Source organism: Cygnus atratus, chromosome 1 (genome assembly GCF_013377495.2).
Source record: "Cygnus atratus isolate AKBS03 ecotype Queensland, Australia chromosome 1, CAtr_DNAZoo_HiC_assembly, whole genome shotgun sequence".
Classification (NCBI taxonomy): Eukaryota; Metazoa; Chordata; class Aves; order Anseriformes; family Anatidae; genus Cygnus; species Cygnus atratus.
Window position 1 is genome coordinate 164902 of NC_066362.1, and position 21257 is coordinate 186158.

Genomic DNA, 21257 nt, shown 5'->3' on the forward strand with positions numbered 1-21257 from the left:
GCTAAAGTCCAATTAGAATTAAATTTGGACAAGAACATCAAGAGCAACAGGAAAGGCTTCTATAGGCATATTGGTGATAAAAGGATGACAGTCAGCATCACATCTGCCTGGCAAGATCATAGAGCAGATCCTCCTGGAAAATACGCTAAGGCACATGGAAAAAAATGGTAATTGGTGACAGCCAACATGGCTTCACTGTGGGCAGATCACACCTGACAAATGTGGTGGCCTTCTACAATGGGGTTACAGCATTGGCAGATAGGAGAAGAGCAACTGACATCATGTACCCCAGAGGGACTGCCTGGCTTGAGAGGTGGGCCCAAGTTAACACCACGAAGTTCAACAAGGCCAAGTGCAAGGTCCTGCATCTGGGTCGAGGCAACCTCAAACATGAATACAGGCTGGGTGATGAGTGGGTTGAAAACAGCCCTGTCAAAACAGGCTTAGGGGTGTTGGTTGATGAGAAGCTCAACAGTAGTCAGCAATGTACGCTTGCAGACCAGAAAGCCAACTGTACCCTAGGCTGCATCAAAAGCAACATGGCCAGCAGGATGAGGGAGGTGACTCTCCCCATCTACTCCGCTCTTGTGAGACTACACGTGGAGTACTGCATTCAGTTCTTAGGAGAGCACAAGAAAGACATGGACCTGTTAGAACGAGTCCAGAGAGTGCCATGAGGATGATCAGAGGGCTGGAGCAGCTCTCCTATGAAGACAAGCTGAAGGAGTTGGGGCCTTCCATTACCTAAAGGGAGCCTACAAAAAAAAAAGGAGGGACTCTCTGTCAGGGCATGTAGTGACAGGACAAGGAGTAATGGTTTTAAACTTGTTGTGGTTTAGCCCGGCTGGCAGCTAAACACCACACAGCCGTTCACTCACTCTCCCCTCTCCCTCTCTGGGATGGGGGGAGAGAAACAGGAAAGTGAAGCCTGTGAGTTGAGATAAAGATGGTTTATTAAGACAGGAAAATAATAATAACAATAATAACAATAACAATAATAATAATAATAATAATAGTATTAATAATAATGTGTATGAAATAAGTGATGCTCAATGCAATTGCTCACCACCCGTTGACCGATGCCCAGCCTATCCCCGAGCAGCCGGTCCCCCCCACCTGCCCCGGCTTGCCACCCCTATATATTGTTCAGCATGACGTCAGATGGTATGGAATACCCCTTTGGCCAGTTTGGGTCAGCTGTCCTGGGTCTGTCCCCTCCCAGCTCCTGCTGCATCCCTAGCCTGCTCGCTAGCAGGACAGAGCGAGAAGCTGAGAAGTCCTTGGCTTGGTGTAAGCACTGCTCTACAACAATTAAAACATCAGCATGTTATCAGCGCTCTTCTCATCCTAATCCAAAACATAGCACCCTACCAGCTACTAGGAGGAAAATTAACTCTGTCCTAACTGAAACCAGGACAAAACTGAAAGAGGGAAGACTTAGGTTAGACATTGGGAAGAAATTCTTTACTCAGAGGGTGGTGAGGCACTGGAACAGGTTGCCCAGAGAAGTTCTGAATAACCCATCCCTGGAAGCGTTTAAGGCCAGGTTGGATGGGGCTTTAAGCAACCTGGTCCAGTGGAAGGTGTCCCAGGCCATGGCAGGCAGTTGAAATTAGATGATCTTTAAAGACCCTTCCAAACCTAGACATTCTGTGATTCTATGAAACAAAACCTGACTTCCATATTTTCCACAAAACACCTAAAAAAGAGAAGTCAATTGTACAAGCTGTTGTTGAAGCTCCATACCTAAATCAAAAATGACCGTAGTTATTTTCTTCCAGAGAAAAGAAATTCTAGGTAACTTTCAGAAATCTATCCCATATCCTTAGTCCAAGGAGAGGTATGGGAGCTAAGCAATTTGTTGGACAAATTATACTTAAAAGACTGCAGTATTTTTATGAAATACCAGAGCATCCCCTCCACAGTGGGGAAACTGGTTAAACTTCTCTCAGTCTCATGTTCAAGTACCACTAGGTGTTGAATACCTAATATTCAGGTATATACCGTTATTCAGGTGTAAATAAACAAGAGGCTGAAGGTGTTTAAGCCTTTTTAAGAAGTGGACAACAACAACAAATATACAATTGTCTACTGTGCATCAGAACGTTGCAGCATGAAACAGTGCAAAGTTAAGCTAAACCAACATTCAGATAATTTGCCTTTACTATTTTAAGCCATAATGTTTGGAGCTCAAATAAAGAAACTGAAAATCAGTATGGAAGAAGAAATAGCATATGCCAGGCATTATCAAGATTTCTTAAGAGGTGTTTGACTCAAGTGTAAAAAAATAAAAAATACAGCACAAGTTGAATTGATTATTCTTTAAAGATAGATTAAGGACGGGGAATGGGGGAGCAAGAAGAGAAGATTGAGAAAGGGTATAGGTTGTTTTGAATTAAAATCACTGTAAGTTACAAAATCAAAGGTGACTCATCATCAGAGGATCAAGAGGCACCAGACAGTGTACAAAATAGATGCTGACTGTCACTAGAGAAGGAGTAAAAAAATAAATATTAAAATCTCGAGCTCTTACAAGGAAGGGTGAAAAAGCAGAAAGGATTCCAGTAGAGCCCTCAAAATAAGCATTTGCTGTCATCTCAAATCCAAAGGCTGCCTTAGACATTAAAAAAGTATTTTTAACATTACCTCTTGCATCTAACATCTAATTTCAATATTAGCTCTCCTGATAAATTTCACAGAACATCTTTTGTTTTGCAAAACAAACACCTTGTCTAGGGAAATGGAACTTGACAGTTCTGACTACCTCTGCTTAAGTACAGTCTTGCTAGACCAAAGAAATGTTAATACTAACTTAACAACTGGCAGCTATCTAAGTATTGGTAATTGTTAGCTCTTTCACAATATAATTATATTGTGAAAATGTCATGACACCAAGCCAGTGTATCAGTTTCACCAAATGTAATAACCTTAAATGATTATGAAAAATAAACACTTAAAATGAACAGCAAAGAGATAGGAATTATCATTTAATGACATCCCAAATTAATATCCAATAAAGAAAACACATTGTAAAAAGAAAGATGAAAAAAATGATTAATAGTTGCAAGAAAAAACACACACAACTTAAATTTGGGGAACCAATAAAATATCAATTGTCAGTAGCATTCAGGACAGCAAGATTTCAGGCTTGTATAAATTCATACTCAGTCATGAACACATCCACCTTTGGATACTGCTAGTAAATAAAAGCAGCAAAAATGCAGAAAGTCAGCAGATCCTTTTGATCTATACCTGAAAAAAAATAACAGCTGCATTTAATCTCATATAATAGTAAGGAAAGAAAAAAAATGTTCGTATTTTTAATCAAAGAAGCTCTGTGGCAACACTTTGAACAACTTAACTTTTTTTGAACAAGTGCCAAAGATTTCACACAGCTTAAACTTAGTCTTAAACTAGTCAAAGAGAAACTTGCTTTTGATCCGTGAGAAAATAACACACTGGTTAATTTGGAGCTCAGTCAACAGAGCTGTAGCGACTATTATCATTGACACTTGTCACGTTAAACTTCAGAAAAAGGCCTCAAGCAAACAAGCTTGTTGTCCTAAGTACATTACAAACGTATCTTCACTGATACAATGCATCTGAAATTACGTGAAAGAAATTTCACTTGGTATGACATGGCACCTTGATTTAAAAAAATCTGCATTGGAAGAAGCTATTAAGGGACTGTATAAATGCATTAAACATTCTCAAAATGCATTAGTACAAGAAGACAAATGTACTATGCAAGGTTCTGCCATGCTCATCAAAACCATACTCGTGCACCACCATATAGTAATATTATCAATTATCGGGATGATTGAAAGATTTTGTTCATATAATTTAATTTAATTTAAATATAATGAAACTCGGTGCTTCAGTGCATAGCAAACCCATAATCTTAGAGTATGCAATTAAATCTTTGAGTTGCCATTAGATATTTTGTTACAAGGCTTAATGTAAAGAGCTCCAGGAAGAACTTCTACAGCTTCTGTGTACCCACATTCAACTACCTTTTTTTAACCTTTATTATAGATTCACAATATTCGTATCCTTAAAAGCCACTAACAAATTTCACCAGAAATACTAACCTCATGAACCAGAAACTCTAAAAGCACAACATGTAAGATGCTTCACAGGCACCAGACTGTTCCACATCTTTCTGCAACTTCTACAGGATGTGCTGCAGGTTTGTTAGTCCAGACTAAACTCAACTGACAACATATGCTGCTTTAGTTTAGAGAACAGCTTCTAACTGTGCCCTCTACAAGATTCTTAAGATATGAATCGCAAGACCAAGGACAATCTTTTCTTAGCTTGGATCCAGGAAAGCGATGACATAAGAGTTAATATTACACTGCTCACCATTGCATTTTTCCCCTCTTCCTCCTTAAGGAACTGAGAGAACAGAGTAAATAATAAGAATCTGAAGCCTAATATAAGGCAGAGCTAATCATACCCTAGCTGCCTATAACTGGAAATAACAATCCCATTTCCAGCTAATCCTCTGAGGAACTCACCTGTACTGCTCATACACAAAGTACATGACGGATTGGTGAAGTGCATGGGTATATACCTGTATCAACTTGGAGTACTGCTACTGGACAAGCTTCTTCTGAAGCGCCCCAGAACCTGCACGCTGCACGAACAACAATCCCAAGCAGCTCTGTAATGTGCACTAGGTCTTTCCTTCCCTTTCACTCCTCGTGACATGTCATGGTTCTATATCTTGTTACGGGGCTGACCCAAACATAGTGGCTAGAAGCTACTTCCTGATCAGTAAACCATACCCCCAGGTAACTCAGGTCAACTCTGTTTCTTCATCCTTGAATACACAGTGAACACGCTCCTCTGCATTGTAATACACCCGACCACAGCGCAGATGTGGCTCCTCCTGCTGGTACCAGAGCTCTTCATTGAACTCTGGGAAGAAGAAGGCAATTTCTCTGCTGGCTGATGCTGGTGAATCTGTTAGAATAGGGGAAAAAGATGAGAGATGATAGTCTTGCACCTCAAAGATGCACTACATTTCAAAAGAAAGGGCAGAAGCTGAGGATGTAAAGAAAAGTGCCAGGCTTGGTTGTAACAGCATAGGTGCAGGTGGAATCTGCAGAAGAGATAAAATCATGAACTTTGACACCACGAACAGAAAGTAAGCAAAGGCAGCCAGAACACCATCATTCCCTCCTCACTGATCTCTAGTCCCTGCCCAACACTCAGCCAAGAAAGCCTACCTGAGCCATGAGTGGTATTCCTGGTGTCAGTGAGGCCATAAGCTCCTCGGATGGAGTCTGGGACACTGTTTCGGGCTCGGAATACTTTGGTGGGTCCCATCAGGGTTCTCCAGAGGGTGATAGCATTCTCATGGGCCAAGATATAAGCCCACATAGGGCCACTAAGAAAAGGACAAGGAAAGAGGAGAAATAGATAAGGTTACAACAGGGTATAACTTCCTCATTCTTATAAATATGACAAGCTCCAAGAAGCAAATTAGTGCAACTACAATGCAGTGCTCCCTGAGAAGAGATACAGATCTACTACGACACTAGAAAATAAGACCATGGTTTGGAAATATAGCATGCGTGTGACCTCCTCCTAGGTGATGGCAACCAAAAACAGTGGGGATGCCATTCCTGCAGGGTTGATCCCTGCTATCTGCCCACCCCTCAGCCCATAGCTTTCACCCTCAGCACATCACAAGCACCGTCTCCTGCCGAGATGCATCCCACGCTGAGGTGGACCCCTCCGGATGCAGGGATGCTCGGGCAAGACAAGGGTCCGCCTGCTATGCGAAGCAAGTTCCCTCCTCGCGCCCCGCGCTGCCCGCCCGCAGACGCGGCCGGCACCTGGCCATGAACTCCACCAGCCGCTGGTAGAAGAACCGCCCTGCGGGAGAAAGGCGCCTGGAGTCACGCGGCCCGGCCCAGCGGCCAGGCCCGCCCGCCCCGGAGCCGCAGGCCACCTGCGGGCCGCCTACCCGCGTGCTCCCGGTAGAAGCGGCGGCTCTCCTCCCGCCCGCAGCGCAGCTCCTTGGCGCGCACGACGAGGAACCGGTTGCTGAGGATGATCTCGTGCACGGCCTGTAAGGCAGGCAGAGGCGCGGCGGCTAGGCGGGCGGCGCGGACCGCCGGCCCGGCGCGGGCGGCCCGGCCCCCCCGGCCCTCACCTCCAGCACCAGCGGGTGGGCCACGGCGTCCGGCTTCAGCAGCGCCAGCGTTAGCTGCAGCGGCCTCCCGCAGCGTCTCGCGGCCGCCATCGCGCCCCCCGCCACCGCTGCCGGGCGCGCGACCACGTGACGGCTGACGCGTGGCCGGGGCGGCGCTCGGCGGCGGGGCGGCGCTCGGCGGCGGGGCGGCGCTCGGCGGCGGGGCGGCGCTCGGCGGCGGGGCGGCGCTCGGCGGCGGGGCGGCGCTCGGCGGCGGGGCGGCGCTCGGCGGCGGGGCGGCGCGTGTCGCGTAGCAGCGGGGACGCGGAGGCGGTGCCATGGCGGAGGCGGCGGCGGCGGAGCAGGCCCGGGAGGAGGCCGCGGCCGGCGCCGAGGAGGCCGTGAAGATCATCTGCTTGGGCGACAGTGCCGTGGGCAAGTCCAAGTGTGTGGCCGCGCCGGACCCCGCCGCCCGGCCGGGCCTCGCGGAAGGTGAGGGGGCGCCCGGGGGCCGCGGCCTCACCCTGCGCCGTTCTCTTTCCGCAGGCTGCTGGAGAGGTTCCTGCTCGACGGATTGTATCCAAGCGCCGCGCCGCCCGGACCCCTCAGTTCCCGCTCGTGCCGCCGGGGCCGCCCCCTCAGCCGGCCGGGCGGTGGGGCGCGGCTGAGCGGGCGGCGGGTGGGGGGGTGGCGGGCGGCGGGCCCGGCCCGGGGGGCTGCGGCGGGCCCGGCCGGGGAGCGCACGCCGGCCCGGCGCCGGCAGTCGCTGCGGGTGAGGGGACGTGCGCCTCCGTCGGCTCCTTAACGCGGTCGCAGCCGCCCCCAACAGCTCTCCACCTTCGCCCTGACGCTGTACAAGCACCGCGCTCGCGTGGACGGGAAGCCGGTCCTAGTGGGTAAGTGCGGAGTGCCCTGGCCAGAGTTCCGGGGGCCCCGGGGACGGGGCAGTGCCGGCTCTGTGGAGAGAGAGTGACGCCGATGGTGCTGCTGGCATACGCAGCAGTATAGAGACGCAAAAATACGGCAGGGGAGGTACTTGCAATGGGCAAAGAGATACCAAATGTCAGTTTGTAGTAGTCAGGGAAATGGGAGAACGAAAGAATCAGAATCACAGAATTGCGGTGGTTTCACACTGATAAACAGGTAAGCTCCACTGTGCACCTCTCTCACTCCCCCTTCTAATAGAAGTCCCTTCAAAGCTAAACCAGTTTGTGATTCTGTGTAATAGGTTTACATGGCAAGGTTTTGGTAGCTGGGGCGAGGGGGAAGGGATGGGACACACAGGGGTGGCTTCTGTGGGAAGAACTGAGAAGCTGCCCCATGTTAGATAAGAGCCAGTTTCAGCTGGCTCCAAAAGGGACCCGCTGCTGGCCAGAGCTCAGCCAATGAGCAATGCTAGTTGTGCCTCTGGGAGAGCAGATTTAAGAAAGGAAAAAAACTGCTGTGCTACAGCAGCTGAGAGAGAGGAGTGAGAAAAAGTGAGAGAAACAGCCTTGCGGACACCAAGGTCAGTGAAGGAGGGGAAGAGGTGCTCCAGGTGCTGGGGCAGAAGATCCCTGGAAGCTCATGGAGGACCGTGGTGGAGCAGGCTCTCCCCCTGCAGCCTATGGTGTACCACAGCAGAGCAGATCTCCATGGTGGAGCAGACTCTAGGCTGGAACTGCAGCCTTCAGAGAAGAGCCCCCATTGGAGCAGGAGGCTTGGTGGGAGCTGCTGCCCATGGTACGGACCCATACTGGACCAGTTCTTGAAGAACTGCAGTCTGTGGGAAGTCTAGGATCAGTTCAGGAAGAACTGCATCCCATGGGAGGGACCCCATGCTTGGGGGGCAGGGGAGGACAGTGAAGACGAAGGAATGGCAGAGATGAAGTGTTTATGGACTGAATGCACCCCCCACTCCCCCTTCCCCTGCACAGCTCAGGCAGAAGATGTAGAAGAGGGTGGATGGTGGGGGAAGGTGTTTTTAATTTGGTTTTAGTTCTCACTGCTGTAATTTGTTAGCAGTAGGCAATAAAGTTACATTAATCTTCCCATGGTGAGTCTGTTTTGCTCATGATGGTAATTGGTGAGTGAACTCCTTGTCCTTATCTGAACCCATAAGCCTTTTTTCATCACATTTTCTCCCCTTGTTCTTTTGAGGAAGGGGAGTGAGAGAGTGGCATGGTAGAGCTTAGCTGTCCATCAGTATGAAAGCACTGCAGTTCTGTACTGCTGCCTGTGTCACTACAATTTCTGCATTTTCAGAAACCACAGCTCTGGAAGGGACTGTGAGATGTCATCTAGCACATCTCTGTACAGGGGAAATTCTTTACTTAATGACAGTCTTCATGGATACTTACCTATTTCATTTAGTCAAAGACTTCTAATGATAAAGACTGCTTAGGCCATCTATTCCAATATATGTGTCCTTACTGCTAGAAAGTTTCTTGACACTCAGTGTGAATCTTCTCTATCCAAGGTAAACCAGTTATTTCCTATGTTTCCTGGGCAATGAAAGTTTTTTCCCCTTTCTGCTTGCATCAGTTTTCCACATGTTTGAGTGTTGTAGCTTTTCCCTTTATTTCTTCTCTCTTTTAGGCTAAATAACCTCAGTTTATTCTGCCTTTTTCACAGGATGGATCTCTGGTGATTCTTGATGCTTCCTCTGAATTCTGTTCAGTTGGTTCATGATTGAAATATGGTTTACAAAATTAGAGATGATCCTTTATCAGAGACTTGCTGGTATATATCATTGCTTTGAGTTAGGAAATGCTGCAATTCTTAAACAACTAGTATCTGTAGTATAAGAAAGCACAAGGTCTCATTTTTCTGTTTGAGTTTGGCCAGAATCTCCATGTACATCCATTTTTGCCTGATTTCCTCTTTGTTGGAATGCATTGCTTCTGAGCTTGGAGGAGGTGATCATTGAATATTAACCAGCTTTCTTGGGCTCCTCTTCTTTCCAGGGCTTTGTCTCATAGTACTCTACCAAGCAGATCCCTGAAAAGGGCAAAGTCTGTTCTCACAAAGTCCAGGATAGCAAGTTTGCTGTGCTCCCTCCTTGCTGCTCTCTGGATCCAAAACTTCACCATTTCATGGTCACTGCAGCCAAGCCTGCCCTTGAGTTTCACATTCTCCACCAGCCCCTCCTTGTTGGTGAGAATGAAGTCTGGCAATGCACCTCCCCTCATGGGCTCTTTTATCACTTGGAGAAGGAAGTTGTCATCAGTGCATTCCAGGAACCTCCTGGATTGCCTGTGCCCTGCTGTGCTGTCCCTCCAACAGATAATGTGGCGGTTGAAGTCCCCCATGAGAACCAGGGCTTGTGAAAGTGGGGCTGCTTCTATCTGTCTATAGAGGACCTCATCTGCTTGGTCTTCCTGATCAGGTGGCCTGTAGCAGACTCCCACTATAATGTCACCTGTCCCTGCCCTCCCTGTAATCCTGACCCATAAGCTCTCAGCTCCTCATTCATCCCCAGGCAGAGCTCCGTGCACTCCAGCTGCTGATTGACATGGAGGGTGATGCCTCTCCCTCGCTTCCCCTGCCTGTCCTTCCTGAAGAGCTTGTATCCTTCCATTAACACTCCAGTCATGGGAGCCATCCCATGGTCTCCGTAAAGCCAATGAAGTCATAGCCCTGAAGGTGTGTGTACATCTCTAATTCCTCTTGTTTATTCCAATACCATGTGCGTTAGCACAGAAACATTAAATTTGAGCCCCTAATGAAGCTGTCTTACTGGCTGGAATTCCTTTGTGTTGCTCTTCAGGTGCTCTCCTGCTGACCCATGACCTTTCTCCAGGCTCTGGGCATCTGTTGCTGACACTGGCATCAAACTGGGAGGAACAGGATCGATTGAGGTTCCCCTCCTCCAGCAACTCCAGTTTAAAGCCCTCTTCACCAGCTTGGCAAGCCTATGACCGAAGATGTTCTTTCCCTTCTCTGACAGGTGGACCCCATCAGCCTCCATCAGACGAGGTTTCTGAAAGCGAGTCCCATGGTCTAGGTAGCTGAACCCCTGTCTGTGGCACTAGTCCTGTAACCATCTGTTGATTTGCCAAATTTGAGTGGCCCTTTCAATCCCCTCGCCTTTGACCAGCAGGACAGATGAAGAAACTACCTGTGCTCCTGAGTCCCTTACTGCTGCTCCCAGGGCTCTGTAATCCCTCTTGATACTCCTCAGACTGCTCCTGGCTGCATCACTGGTGACCACATGAAACAGCAACAGCTGATAATAGTCCTTAGGCTGTACAAGGCTTGTCAGTATCCTGGTAACATCCCTGGTATGAGCCCCCCTGGTAAGCATCAGACCTCCCTCAAGAGTAGATCAGGTCAACAGATGGGCACCTCCGTGCCTCTCAGAAGAGATTTGCCTACTACTATCACCTGTCACCTTTTCTTAGTTGGACTAGTTGTTACACAGGGAGCAGACTGTGTTGTCTTACTCTGCTCCACCATCCCTGCGGTAGGTCTTTCCTTCTCAGTCTGCAGAGGGTGAAGTAGTTTTGTAAGGGCATCTGAGGCTTTGGGGGAAGACTCTTCCTCCTGTTGATCCTTGTTTCTGCCAGCTTCCACTCTCCAGTGTTATTGGTCTCACTCCCTTCAGTGAGTGACAGTGAGGGAGTTTTGGGCTGTTTGGCTGTGCGCTGTGAGTCCCCTGCAGACTGTGCTAGGATCCAGCTATCCAACTCCTCCTCAGCCTCCCTGATGCTACGCAGCCTTCTCACTGCCTCCTGCAGCTCAGCCACCTGGTAGTGGAGGTCCTTCTACCTTCTGCAGGCAGTTCTGTCGCCTGTCCCTGCCCCAAGGGAAAGATCTAGGCACTTCAAGCAGTCGGAAGTCTGTGCTGCAGCCTCACCTTTCAGTAGCTCTGTCTTGGTGGAAGCATCATCCACTGCTGGGGCAGACAGCACAGACCACGCAGCCAGACCCACGGCCTTTGCCCTGAGACAAGTGCCCACCATTCTGCCTTGAGGATCAGGTAGGGTGAGCACCCTTGGTCTGTGCAGATGGGCAGGGAGTGGAGCGTGACTGCAGGGTTAAGGTGTTCTCAATGCCTCCCACTCAGCCAGTGGAATGGCCTTCCCTCATGGGGCGCTGTCCTGTGCCAACTGCCACGCAGTGCTCCTGAGGGGCTGCTTATGGGGGTGTGAGGGGTGGCCACTGTCACTGCTGGCCTGCCCACGCCTCGGCACATGCTCTCACCCCAGCAGCTGGCCCCTGGCAGGTCTCTGTACTCCCCCGGGGCTTCCCTGGCTCAGGAAATGGCCTTGTATGATGCGTACAGAACATGCCTGCCTGGAGCTGATCGCCTTGGCAGTAGTCATGGTCACTTGGTGTTTGTTCCTTGTAAGTGAGGATTTGAGGATTCTGGAATGGCACATTGAAAGAGTCAAGCAATTTTAGAAGCTAAGCAAAACTACCCAGAATGAATGCAAATGTAGTCTGATGAATACTTGCCTATAATTTGGGCAGTTTAAGAAGTCACCGTCCAGAAAGTCAGATACAGTATCCAGTCAGAAACTAACCTGTATTTCAATACCAAGTAGACACTAAGGGAAGTGGCATAATAGTCTTTATGGAGACTGGGGTGCTTCAGTCTAGCTGACAGCATAACTACATCTGGTGGTTCATACTTGAAGCTGCATAAATTTGTACAACATATAAGACACAAATTTTAGCCCATAAATCCAGCAAGAGGAGGGGGGAAAATCTCTACTTGAGGCACACAAACAGAAAATGGCATTAAAATATTGATGACTGTTCAGGTATGCTTCATGATACCTAGTATACAAGGTACTTAATGAATTGGGACCCGTCTGTCTCAGGCTAACTTCATAATCTTAGAAGCAGTTGTGCCCTTGGAAGGAGCAGATTCAGACTGTCCTGGGAGAGTCAATGGAACATTTCATTTAGCAGGCACCTGGCTAACACAGATTAACACAGATGTAAGAAATCAAGCTGTCTCAAGACATTTGGATATTGTTTTCTATTGTCATCTCTAGTGACAAAGTACCATACATTGTTACTACTCTTTTCACCTTTGACTAGCTTTATCTTACTGTTCTTATCTGATGACTTCTCTTTTGCTAGAATGTTTATACCACTGTTGTAGCTAACAAAAGATCCTAGTTTTGCATGATTTCTTGGTACTGGAATGTTTCAGATTAGTGAGGTGAAACCTAATGTGTGACCCTGAGTAGATGGGCAGGTCTTTGCATCCTGGGTTTAAGTGGTAAGGAAAACAGAACTTAGGGCATTGTATCATCCTCGGCTTGTTTTTTTGTTTGTTTGTTTGTTTGTTTTTCTGTCTTATAGATTTCTGGGACACAGCTGGACAAGAGAGGTTCCAGAGCATGCATGCATCCTATTACCATAAAGCTCATGCTTGTATCATGGTAAGGGTAATGTCCCAGCTGTGATCTGGTGGAATTTTGGCTGATGGGGTTCCAGTTGACACTTGGCCTGTATGTTACTTTTTCCAATTATACTGTCCTATATTTCTTGTCTCTTCCAGTTGTTTTAAAAAACTTTCCTACATTGTTTCCTATTCTCTCACCAGATAAAGACATTGTAGTTGGGTATGTTTACCTTTCTTGTATCTTTCCAGATAGCACTAATACTGTATTCCCTGGGTTTTCTTTCCTCTAAATTTCCTTTCTTTCATCACTGTGTTTCCAATAATGTGGTATGTACAACTAAATGCATTTCTTTAGAAGCAGTCCTGTCAGGTGATGTGAAGGAAGTGGCACTCTCTTCTTGCTCTGCAATGTGACTTTTGAATTATGTAGTACAAAACTGTTTTAACATGTTCTGCAGGGGTACTACATAAGATATTCTTCTCTGGTCTTCTGCCTTTACTATTTTCACATACTTTGAGCTTCCCATTTTTCTAGCTCAAGTGAGCTTTGTTTTCTGACTCCTAACCCACTTAGGTCTCTTGGTCTGTATTAGTGCTCTAACTTTTCACTATATCTCATCACTTGTGAGCATCAGTCAACTTTACTGATATTTTAATGTAATTGTTATATTAGAGAAGCCTCACATTTGACCCTATTGACTTAGCAGAACAGGTCTTTCCCAGTGATATGTCATGGGTGATAAAGTGCTTGTCATTGAATGAAATAAGCATGTAAAGGAAAATGGGGGACTGTTGCCTGCATCATGCAAAGAAGGGGGCTGGCTACATATTTCAAGGCTTGCTGGATGTTCTCCATATTCTCTTTCATGCTTTCTAACAAAGGCCAGTTTCCCATGTGATGTCCTCCTGGGAAAATTATGGATGCTGTACATATGTTTGGTGCGGTAGTTTTATCAGGAGCTGTCCTACCGTTGAACCCATGATATAGCTGGTTCTTTTTTGGAAGGTGTTTGATGTGCAGCGAAAAGTCACCTACAAGAACCTGAGTAGCTGGTACAAGGAGCTGAGAGAATTCCGCCCAGAGATCCCTTGCATTGTGGTAGCCAATAAAATTGATGGTGAGTATATCTTCTTCTTTTAGCCTCCCAGAATTGTGAAGTTATTCTCTTCTTACCTATTTGTGAAAGAATGTCATTCATCTGTTGGGTCCAGATAAGTTCTTGAATATTAGTCCCTCAGGGGCTGTCTTTTACCAAATAAATAGCTGGGTCCTCTAGTGGCCTTTCATGGTGTCTTATAGGCTCTTGTCCTTGTTTTATTAGCAATTAAAATACAAATTTAATCAATTTAAATTTTATTCATGCGATGTCCTTCCAATTCTGTCCTTGCCATGCTGCCCATTTCATCCAGCAAGTATACAAAAGCTGGAGCAGTACTTAGTTAAAATTACAGTATGTCTTGGTGGAAAAGGAGCATAATCTATTCTGCGGCTTCCCCTGACGCAGTCAGTAAATGCCTTTGCATTGCTAATTCAGTGTGCAGGTTTCCATGGGACTCTTCCATGCCACAGTATCTAAATATAGCTGCTGGAAAACTTGTTCACCTTCCACTGCAGGTGACTGGATGATTGCCTCCTCTTAGGAATGCTAGCTAGGCTTTCATAACTGCTGTTATTTAGGTTGTGATCTGTCTTCTGCATTCCATGAGAGTGCATAATGCATCAGCATCAGCTTTCTGCTCAGCATCTAAGAGAGAAGACATACCCATAGGTCCACAGTCTCCTGCTCTATTGGTTTTCTGTCAAGTACCATGTCAGACACGGGCATCCTTGCTGACATTCATAGTGGAAAGTCATCACAGCTATGAATAGGTGTCTCCATCTGAATAAGGTGTCTGGGCTCCCACTGCAGTTTGTGGAAGTTCATTTGATTCAGTGGTGCGGTTTAGGCTATGATGATCTTACCTAATAAAAGCCTTTCCTACAGGATGTGTCAAGTCAACCTTGAATCCACTGATTGCATGGACTGTACAGGAAGTCCAGACAAATGAACTTGCTGTTGACAGTTTTATTATAGATACTACTTCTGTGTAGATGAATCCTGCTCCTAGTGTTCTATGTGAGAGTGGACACTGCTTCAAGAAAGTCTTCTCCCTTACCTTTGCTGTATTCCACCAGGACAAGGAAATGATCACTCTTAACACAGACTCAGCCTGTGAAATGGTGGAGCCAGCTTCCTGCAAGGAGGTAGAGAGTGGCTGCCTGGGCAGTGCTCAGTGGCAGGTGTTTGGTCTGAACTACTTCAGCTGTTGCTTCTGTGAGAGGGGCAAGATTGTTTGGAGTCATCCTCCTTCTGTGCATACAAGCTGTCTGTTAGTCAAAACTTTGAGCTGTTACTGCTGTGTCAGCATGTTCTATAACTATGAAGTAAATTTATTCCAAAACTGAAAGCGTCTGGCCTACTGATGTTGGAGTAGCTGGACCTAATTGATTGCTAAGTAAAAAAAATATAACAATTGAGTCATTCGTACACTTGTACAAAATGTACATTTGTCATTTGTGAGTTTTTCTTTGATTCACAGTAATATAGGTTACATGGCATAAGGGCAGTGAGCAAGTACGGTTAAAACACCCAAACTGGAAGGAGAGGCATGGTTTGTGCTGTCAATGGTATCCAGGTCATGTGGACGCACAGCAAAATCACAGGGATGTACCTAGAAAATATTCATAGTTGCTGCAAAGTGAGTGAACTGATATGTTCTGAGCTGCAAAACATTATGCATTTATAGCACATCAGAATCTATCTATAATGCAGTCAAACACTGTGGATAAAGCAACAAGAACTCTTTCCTTTTTTGTCTTCTTGCCAATTGTCTGCTGATGCTGTTGCTTTTAAAACCCTCTAGCTTTTGTGGATTCACCTGACCTTGTACGGCAGAGACCAGGCCATGACAGCTAAATCAGACTCTGGTCTCCATCTGTTTCATCATCCCTGTGTATGTTGACATTCTGCCTACAGTGATGCTTTACTGACCATTTTTCCTTTTTTCCTCCAGCGGATATGAAGGTGACCCAGAAAAATTTCAACTTTGCACGGAAGTTCAGTTTACCCTTTTACTTTGTGTCTGCTGCAGATGGCACTAATGTAGTGAAGGTAAAATACAGCTGTTTGGCTCAATGTCTGTGAGACAGTACAGTCCAAGGACATGGAGACTGCTGTAGGCACAGAGAGTAGAAAATGGGCTGGTACTTCTGCTTGGCTACTCATGACAGTCATGTTAACTAGAGGTAGTTGTAGAGTGGTTTTTTGTTTGTTTGTTTTTCCTTGGGGTGTGGGTACAGTTTCCACATATTAAAGAAACCCAGTACCCTTTGCTTTGAGTGACAAGTGTTCTTCTTCTCATCAGCTCTTCAATGATGCTATCAAACTGGCCGTTGCTTATAAACAGAATTCAGGAGATTTCATGGATGAGGTCATGCAAGAACTGGAGGTAAGAAAGGCCCTACTTCCTGCACTCCTTCCTCTCTTAAATGATTATTATCTCTGCCCTTTTCCACTGCTTTTCAGTAAAAGCAGAGCTTGTACCAAAGGGTGAAACTTTGGAGGAAGGAGAGAGATGCCTTATGCTGGTGACACCACTAGGTTTGCGTGCTGTTCATATCTAGGTTGGAAGGGGTGAGGTAGCGACCCTCTGAAGAGCTCATGTTGCCCTAGCCTGAGCTTGAAAGAATCACAGCAGAGTGTAGCTGTCATGATTTTCAGCATTTCCTTGTCCTGCTTCTTTCCAGAGCTTTGACCTTGAGAAGAAGAGTGAGAATTTGTCGGATAAGGAGGAGAGCTTTCCTGAAGAGAAGCCCCCATCTGCCTAAGGACCAGACCCTGAGTCTATCATGTCTCTCTGCTCCAGTTGTCAGGGGCTAGTTAGAGCTGTCCTCCACAGAGGAAAGCAATTTTTCTCATGCCCTGAGAACTCTGGTGATGGGCAGCTGGGCCTTTCTCCTTCTTGTCAATGACCATGACCTTTGTTGACTGGGCCCTAACCCTCTGCACATCACAGTCAAGGAAAGGGTGAAGTATTCACACTGTTACTAGTTACCGCGTGCTTCTTCAAGGCAAAGCTTGCTGGGAGAGCTAAGCCACTGCTGGACCTGCAGAGAAGGGTCCTGCCCAGATGCTTTAATAGTATCTACTGGAGAAAACAAACACTAAAGATTTTTTTTAAAGGTTTGAACTTGGGTTCTTCTTGCACTTTTGTTATAAGGCAGTCCAATTACTGTAGAGTTCAACTGCCAGCCCTCCCCATTCATTTCACAACCTAGCCAGTGCTGACTTTCAGTCCACCCCTGTTATCTCTGCTGCAGTTTCTTTGGGTTTCTCTTCCCCATTCTGTTATGGGGCAACTAGATCGGTAGACTTCTGGACATAGGAAATTTCTCCTTTCAGGTCCTCTAGTATTTAATCGGGTGGACTCTCACACCCAGGAGGCTTCTCCCATCCCAGGCTGATGGATGTGGCTGCTCCTGTTCCCATGCATGATGTAGTGTGCATTCCAAAGAGCCAGGTACAAGAACACAGAGACATATACCATTAAAGCGGATGGCAAACAGAATCACACAGTCACAGAATGGTGGAGGTTGGAAGGGACCTCTGAAGATCATCTAGTCCAACCCCCCTGCCGAGCAGGATCACCTAGAGCACCTTGCGCAGGATGGCATCCAGGCAGGTTTTGAATATCTCCAGAGAAGGAGACTCCACAACCTCTCTGGGCAACTTGTTCCAGTGCTGTCACCCTCACAGTAAAGAAGGGCCCTCTCATATTCAGATGGAAAACAGATTAACACTGGTAGAACAATGTCCTTACCAGCACTCATGTAAACATAAGCACCACTTAGATGATCATGAACACAAACCAGTAATTTTCTGTCTCCAAAGTTATCAGGACTGGTGTTCAGTGGGGAAATACGCATGCAGCTTCACTCCATAAGCAGAGCAGATTTATATAGCCTTCAAATAATAGCATGGGAATTAAGTCCATGTAATAGCTGTGGCTGGATGTCAAGCTCCTCAGCCACTCATTGAGGCAGGCTTTGGGTCTTTCCTGATCTGAGTCTCCTGATGCATGAGCTAGTCCACCTTTAAGTTCACAGATGCATTGCGTGCGCACACACACACACAGATCCCACCAGTAGCTGGCTCTGGGGATACTTGATGTTGCCAGCTGCTGTCCCTGAGACCTCTGGGCCAGTACTACCTGCATTCCCTTGTCCCGTTGCACCCTCCTCCCTCAGCAGGCATGGCTTCAGCCTTTTCGGGTGACACTTTCTTTCCCCTTTGTGGCCTATGGTCTGCATATTTTGCAGGTGCCAAGTATGGAAATCCTTGCCTTGCACAGGAGATTGAATTGGGATGAGGCATGGTTAGCTGTGAAAATAGGCAGCTTTATTTCTTGAACTAAGTATATTTGAGTAAGTAAAACTAGAGGAGAGTGGGCAGGACAGAGCAGGCCTTTGGCACTGGGGCTGCCTTTGGATCACCAGATACTGCCCCTGAAGAAAATGGTTATAGTACACTGTAGCCTGCACTCGATCATGCTCAGCCTGCTGCTCAAGCATTATTTCCCCTTATAACCTGCAGGAGTTCCTGCAACAAATTAAAGAATTCCAGGAGTTTCTGGCGTGGAAATGGACATGATCTAAATGGGCCTGATGATTGTGATGGTATTGGTCTTGGCCTGTGAACAGTGGTTGAGACAAAGACTGGCTGTGGTGTTGAAATAGCCTCTTCCGCTGGATGCAGTCCCATCTGTACCAGGATCCATTCGTAAAAGTGCTGAGTGGAGGCGTATACTCCAGGCCGATGCATTCTACCACAGCCTGTCCCCCAGCTGGTCACACCAACGAGCCAGAAGTAGTCAGCAGTGTTATCTTTGCACACGAGAGGACCACCGCTGTCACCCTGCAGTGGAGGAGAGAAGCCTAAGGTGTTACTAGGTGTCCGCTGTCAGCAGCAGAGCTGGCTCCTCTCTCCCAGCTCCTCCCAGAGCTGTATTCACAGCACAGAAAACCTCTGCTTGGGTTCTGGAGCCTACAGTGGCTTTTCTGGGAGGAGGTCATGGGCATGGAAGGTAGGTCTCTCTCTCTCTCTCTCATGTCTCCTGTGCAACAGTCCCGGCTGTGGGAAGAAGGGTGTTCCAGGTGTGGGTCTACTGGGCACCAAGAACATTGCATGGGCTCTCTGGGCAGTCTTGGAGATATGGGACAAGGGGAACCTTGGCAAGGACCTGGAGGTGGGAAAGGGGAGGTGAGCTCCAGAAGCGGTGGGGACCCAGAGCTAGAAGGGTGGCTTGCATGTGCTGGTGTTCATTTGGGCAGGTACGTCAGGGCTACCCACATGGCAGTGTGTTGACTTGTAGCATGCTCCTACCTGGCAGGTGTCGATGCCACCCTGCATATAACCAGCACACAAGTTGTGGGTCTTGATGGCCCCTCTATACCACCGGCTGCTGTTGCAGAGTTTGATGTCAATGAGATGGACCATGGCCTCCTGCAGGACATCAGGAGATCGTCCAGCTGCGAGCAGATAGAGGAACTGGCATCCAGCAACTCATTGCCAGTTCTCTTCCCCCCCTGCCTGGGTGAACCCCTTCCCTAAGTCTTGGCTTTGTGTCTTGAGAGGCACTGTGCTTATGTTTCCCTTCTGTCTTGCTTTGGGAAATGGGTCTGGCCCACCTCTCTGTAGGTGTACTTCCCCATGGCTTGACCCTGGGTTGTGCCTCTGCCATCAGGTAAGCCCAACCCGTCTCCCCAGCATGCTAAACTTTCACTCTGGACAGCAGTGTTTTTGGGAACTCACATCTTTCCTGTGTGGAACCCCAACCACTGATGTAGCAGGTTGACAGCTCTGACACTCTCAGTGAGGCGTCAGGCACGCAGGCAAGTTGTATATATTGGCTGCACTGGACAGGTTGGTCCAATTCCAGCAGTGCAACGTCGTGCCCTGTTTTGATATTTCTATAGTATTCATGAATCACCAGCCGCTTAATATTGCGCACTTCAACCTCAGGGCCCAGCTGAGTCAACCGGTTGGCACCGATCACCACACGCCACATCATGACATAACTGGAAGGAGATAGAGAAAGGGATCAGAGGGATGCAGAGCCATGTGCTGTAGCAGCCCAGCAGTTCCCTGATCTCTGCTTTATAAAAAGGAAAGCAATGCTATGAGGGTTGTAATGGCCCTTGTATGCTTTGGGCACAAGCAACATTGATGTGGAGGCTGCTAGCAAGCTTGGCATGAGCCAAGCCTTCTCACAAGCAGTCCCTCAGCTGGGTTTTGCAGTGCCCAGGCACCGGCCATATTGCGGGGAAACAGATGGGCCCTTACCTTGCATTATCGAAGCAGTGTGCTGCTGTGAGGACCCACTGTGGGCTGATGAGGGACCCTCCACATACATGCCCAACGCCTGAATACCAGGGATTCTGGATGCTGACGATCCAGGGCCAGGCCCCTGGCTGGGCATTCGTGCCACCCACGACGCGCATCATGCCGTAGTGATCGGCCATGGGCCGGAGCCCACAGGTCCTGTAATCAGAAACTCTTTACTGCCTTGCTCGCCTTTCCTTTGCTCTGTTCATGCTGAAGGTGAGCCACCTTCTTTCCCCATGAGGCACTGTGTGGGCAGTGGGGCCCCTGGGTTGTCTCTGACCATGCCCATTTCTGCTTTAGCCCTGCAGATGAGTTGTGCCAGCAGCCTGGGTGCTGGTGAGGCATCAAGCTTCCCCCATGGGGTCTTGGAAGCTCTGGTGTGGCTACAGGGGACATCCTCCAGTGAACTCCATAAGGGTCCCCCCAGGCTCCCTCCCAAAGCCTCAGACTACTCACACACAGTTGCTTGATGTGCCTTGCACAGGCCAGCACACAGCCAGCAGCAGGAGGAGGGGCAGCACATTCATCACTCCCTGTGGCAAGAGGCAGCTGCTCATGCCCTGGGCTTGTCACGACCAACACAGCAGCTGATCGTGGTGTGGTGCCCGCGTTGCCCACGGAGCCCTCAGCACCAATGCCGATGTCACAGAGCCCCTGGTTCCGGGTGCTGGGCACGGCTGTGCTGGTGCCACCTGGGTGGCTGCATGGGGGGGTTCCAGGCAGGAAAGGAGGTGGAAGCTGGGCTTGGGCTCCCCTGACAGACACCCCCTGAATGCTCTTCTGGTGGCACGAGCGTGTGCAGGCCACATGGCAGGCACAGCTCATGGCTCCAAGCACTGCCTGCTGACAGCTAGCAGGAGACACCAAAGCGTGATTTTGTAACCTGTGTGGGAAGTTCACTGCCACCCTGCTCTCTGCAGCTGCTTACCAGCAGGTTCTCCCCAAAGACACACACCACAGCACACAGCTACTGTAGACAGTATGCATGTTTGAGCGCTGTGGAACTAGGCTGGATACAGCTGTGGCAGATGAGCAGTGAGTGATGTGTAAGCTGAATAAGCCAAGCATACCAAAGCAGGGTTAACCTTCCTACACAACTCATAGTGGAAACGCACAGCTTACACAGGCTATGTCAGCCATAGCAACATCCTGTAGCAGGACTCACATTGTTGATCTTAATGAGTAATATTGTCATTCTTGGCCTAGTCTGGCAATATCAGTTGTGGAGTCTGTTATATGCGGCTAAACACACGTAGTTCTATTGATATTCTTGCTCTCAGCTCCACATTCTCCATGGCTTTGCTAAATACTGCATCAGCCTGCTTCCTACTGCTGTATGGGTGTATCT

The 21257-nt window shown here is 48.0% G+C and overlaps 3 protein-coding genes across 5 annotated transcripts; 1 reads left to right on the top strand and 2 right to left on the bottom strand.

Annotated features, from left to right (window-relative positions):
• Positions 1–2974: 2974 nt before the first annotated feature.
• Positions 2975–6318, bottom strand: NME6 (NME/NM23 nucleoside diphosphate kinase 6). The gene is made up of 6 exons (XM_035569311.2): positions 6167–6318; positions 5978–6080; positions 5847–5886; positions 5235–5395; positions 4791–4968; positions 2975–3252 (listed from the first exon to the last, which is right to left on the bottom strand). Exons 1-5 carry the CDS (start codon positions 6254–6256, stop codon positions 4802–4804), a joined length of 561 nt encoding a protein of 186 aa, XP_035425204.1. The 5' UTR covers positions 6257–6318; the 3' UTR covers positions 2975–3252; positions 4791–4801.
• Positions 6319–6430: 112 nt separating this feature from the next.
• RABL2B (RAB, member of RAS oncogene family like 2B) lies at positions 6431–16715 on the top strand. Of its 3 annotated transcripts, none has more exons than XM_035569274.2 (8): positions 6432–6590; positions 6692–6721; positions 6962–7041; positions 12443–12522; positions 13492–13603; positions 15540–15637; positions 15891–15974; positions 16273–16715. In XM_035569274.2, the coding sequence occupies exons 1-8, from the start codon at positions 6484–6486 to the stop codon at positions 16351–16353; spliced, it is 672 nt and encodes a 223-aa protein (XP_035425167.1). In that variant the 5' UTR covers positions 6432–6483; the 3' UTR covers positions 16354–16715. The 3 variants fall into 3 exon arrangements, with proteins under 3 accessions (XP_035425168.2, XP_035425167.1, XP_035425169.1); XM_035569276.2 differs by having other exon boundaries at positions 6435–6580; XM_035569275.2 differs by lacking the exons at positions 6692–6721; positions 6962–7041 and having other exon boundaries at positions 6431–6637.
• A 150-nt stretch (positions 16716–16865) lies between these two features.
• LOC118259617 (acrosin-like) lies at positions 16866–20750 on the bottom strand. Its single transcript, XM_035569273.2, has 5 exons — positions 20366–20750; positions 19868–20065; positions 19337–19602; positions 18908–19053; positions 16866–18439 (listed from the first exon to the last, which is right to left on the bottom strand). The coding sequence occupies exons 1-5, from the start codon at positions 20464–20466 to the stop codon at positions 18089–18091; spliced, it is 1062 nt and encodes a 353-aa protein (XP_035425166.2). The 5' UTR covers positions 20467–20750; the 3' UTR covers positions 16866–18088.
• Between the last annotated feature and the right edge of the window lie 507 nt (positions 20751–21257).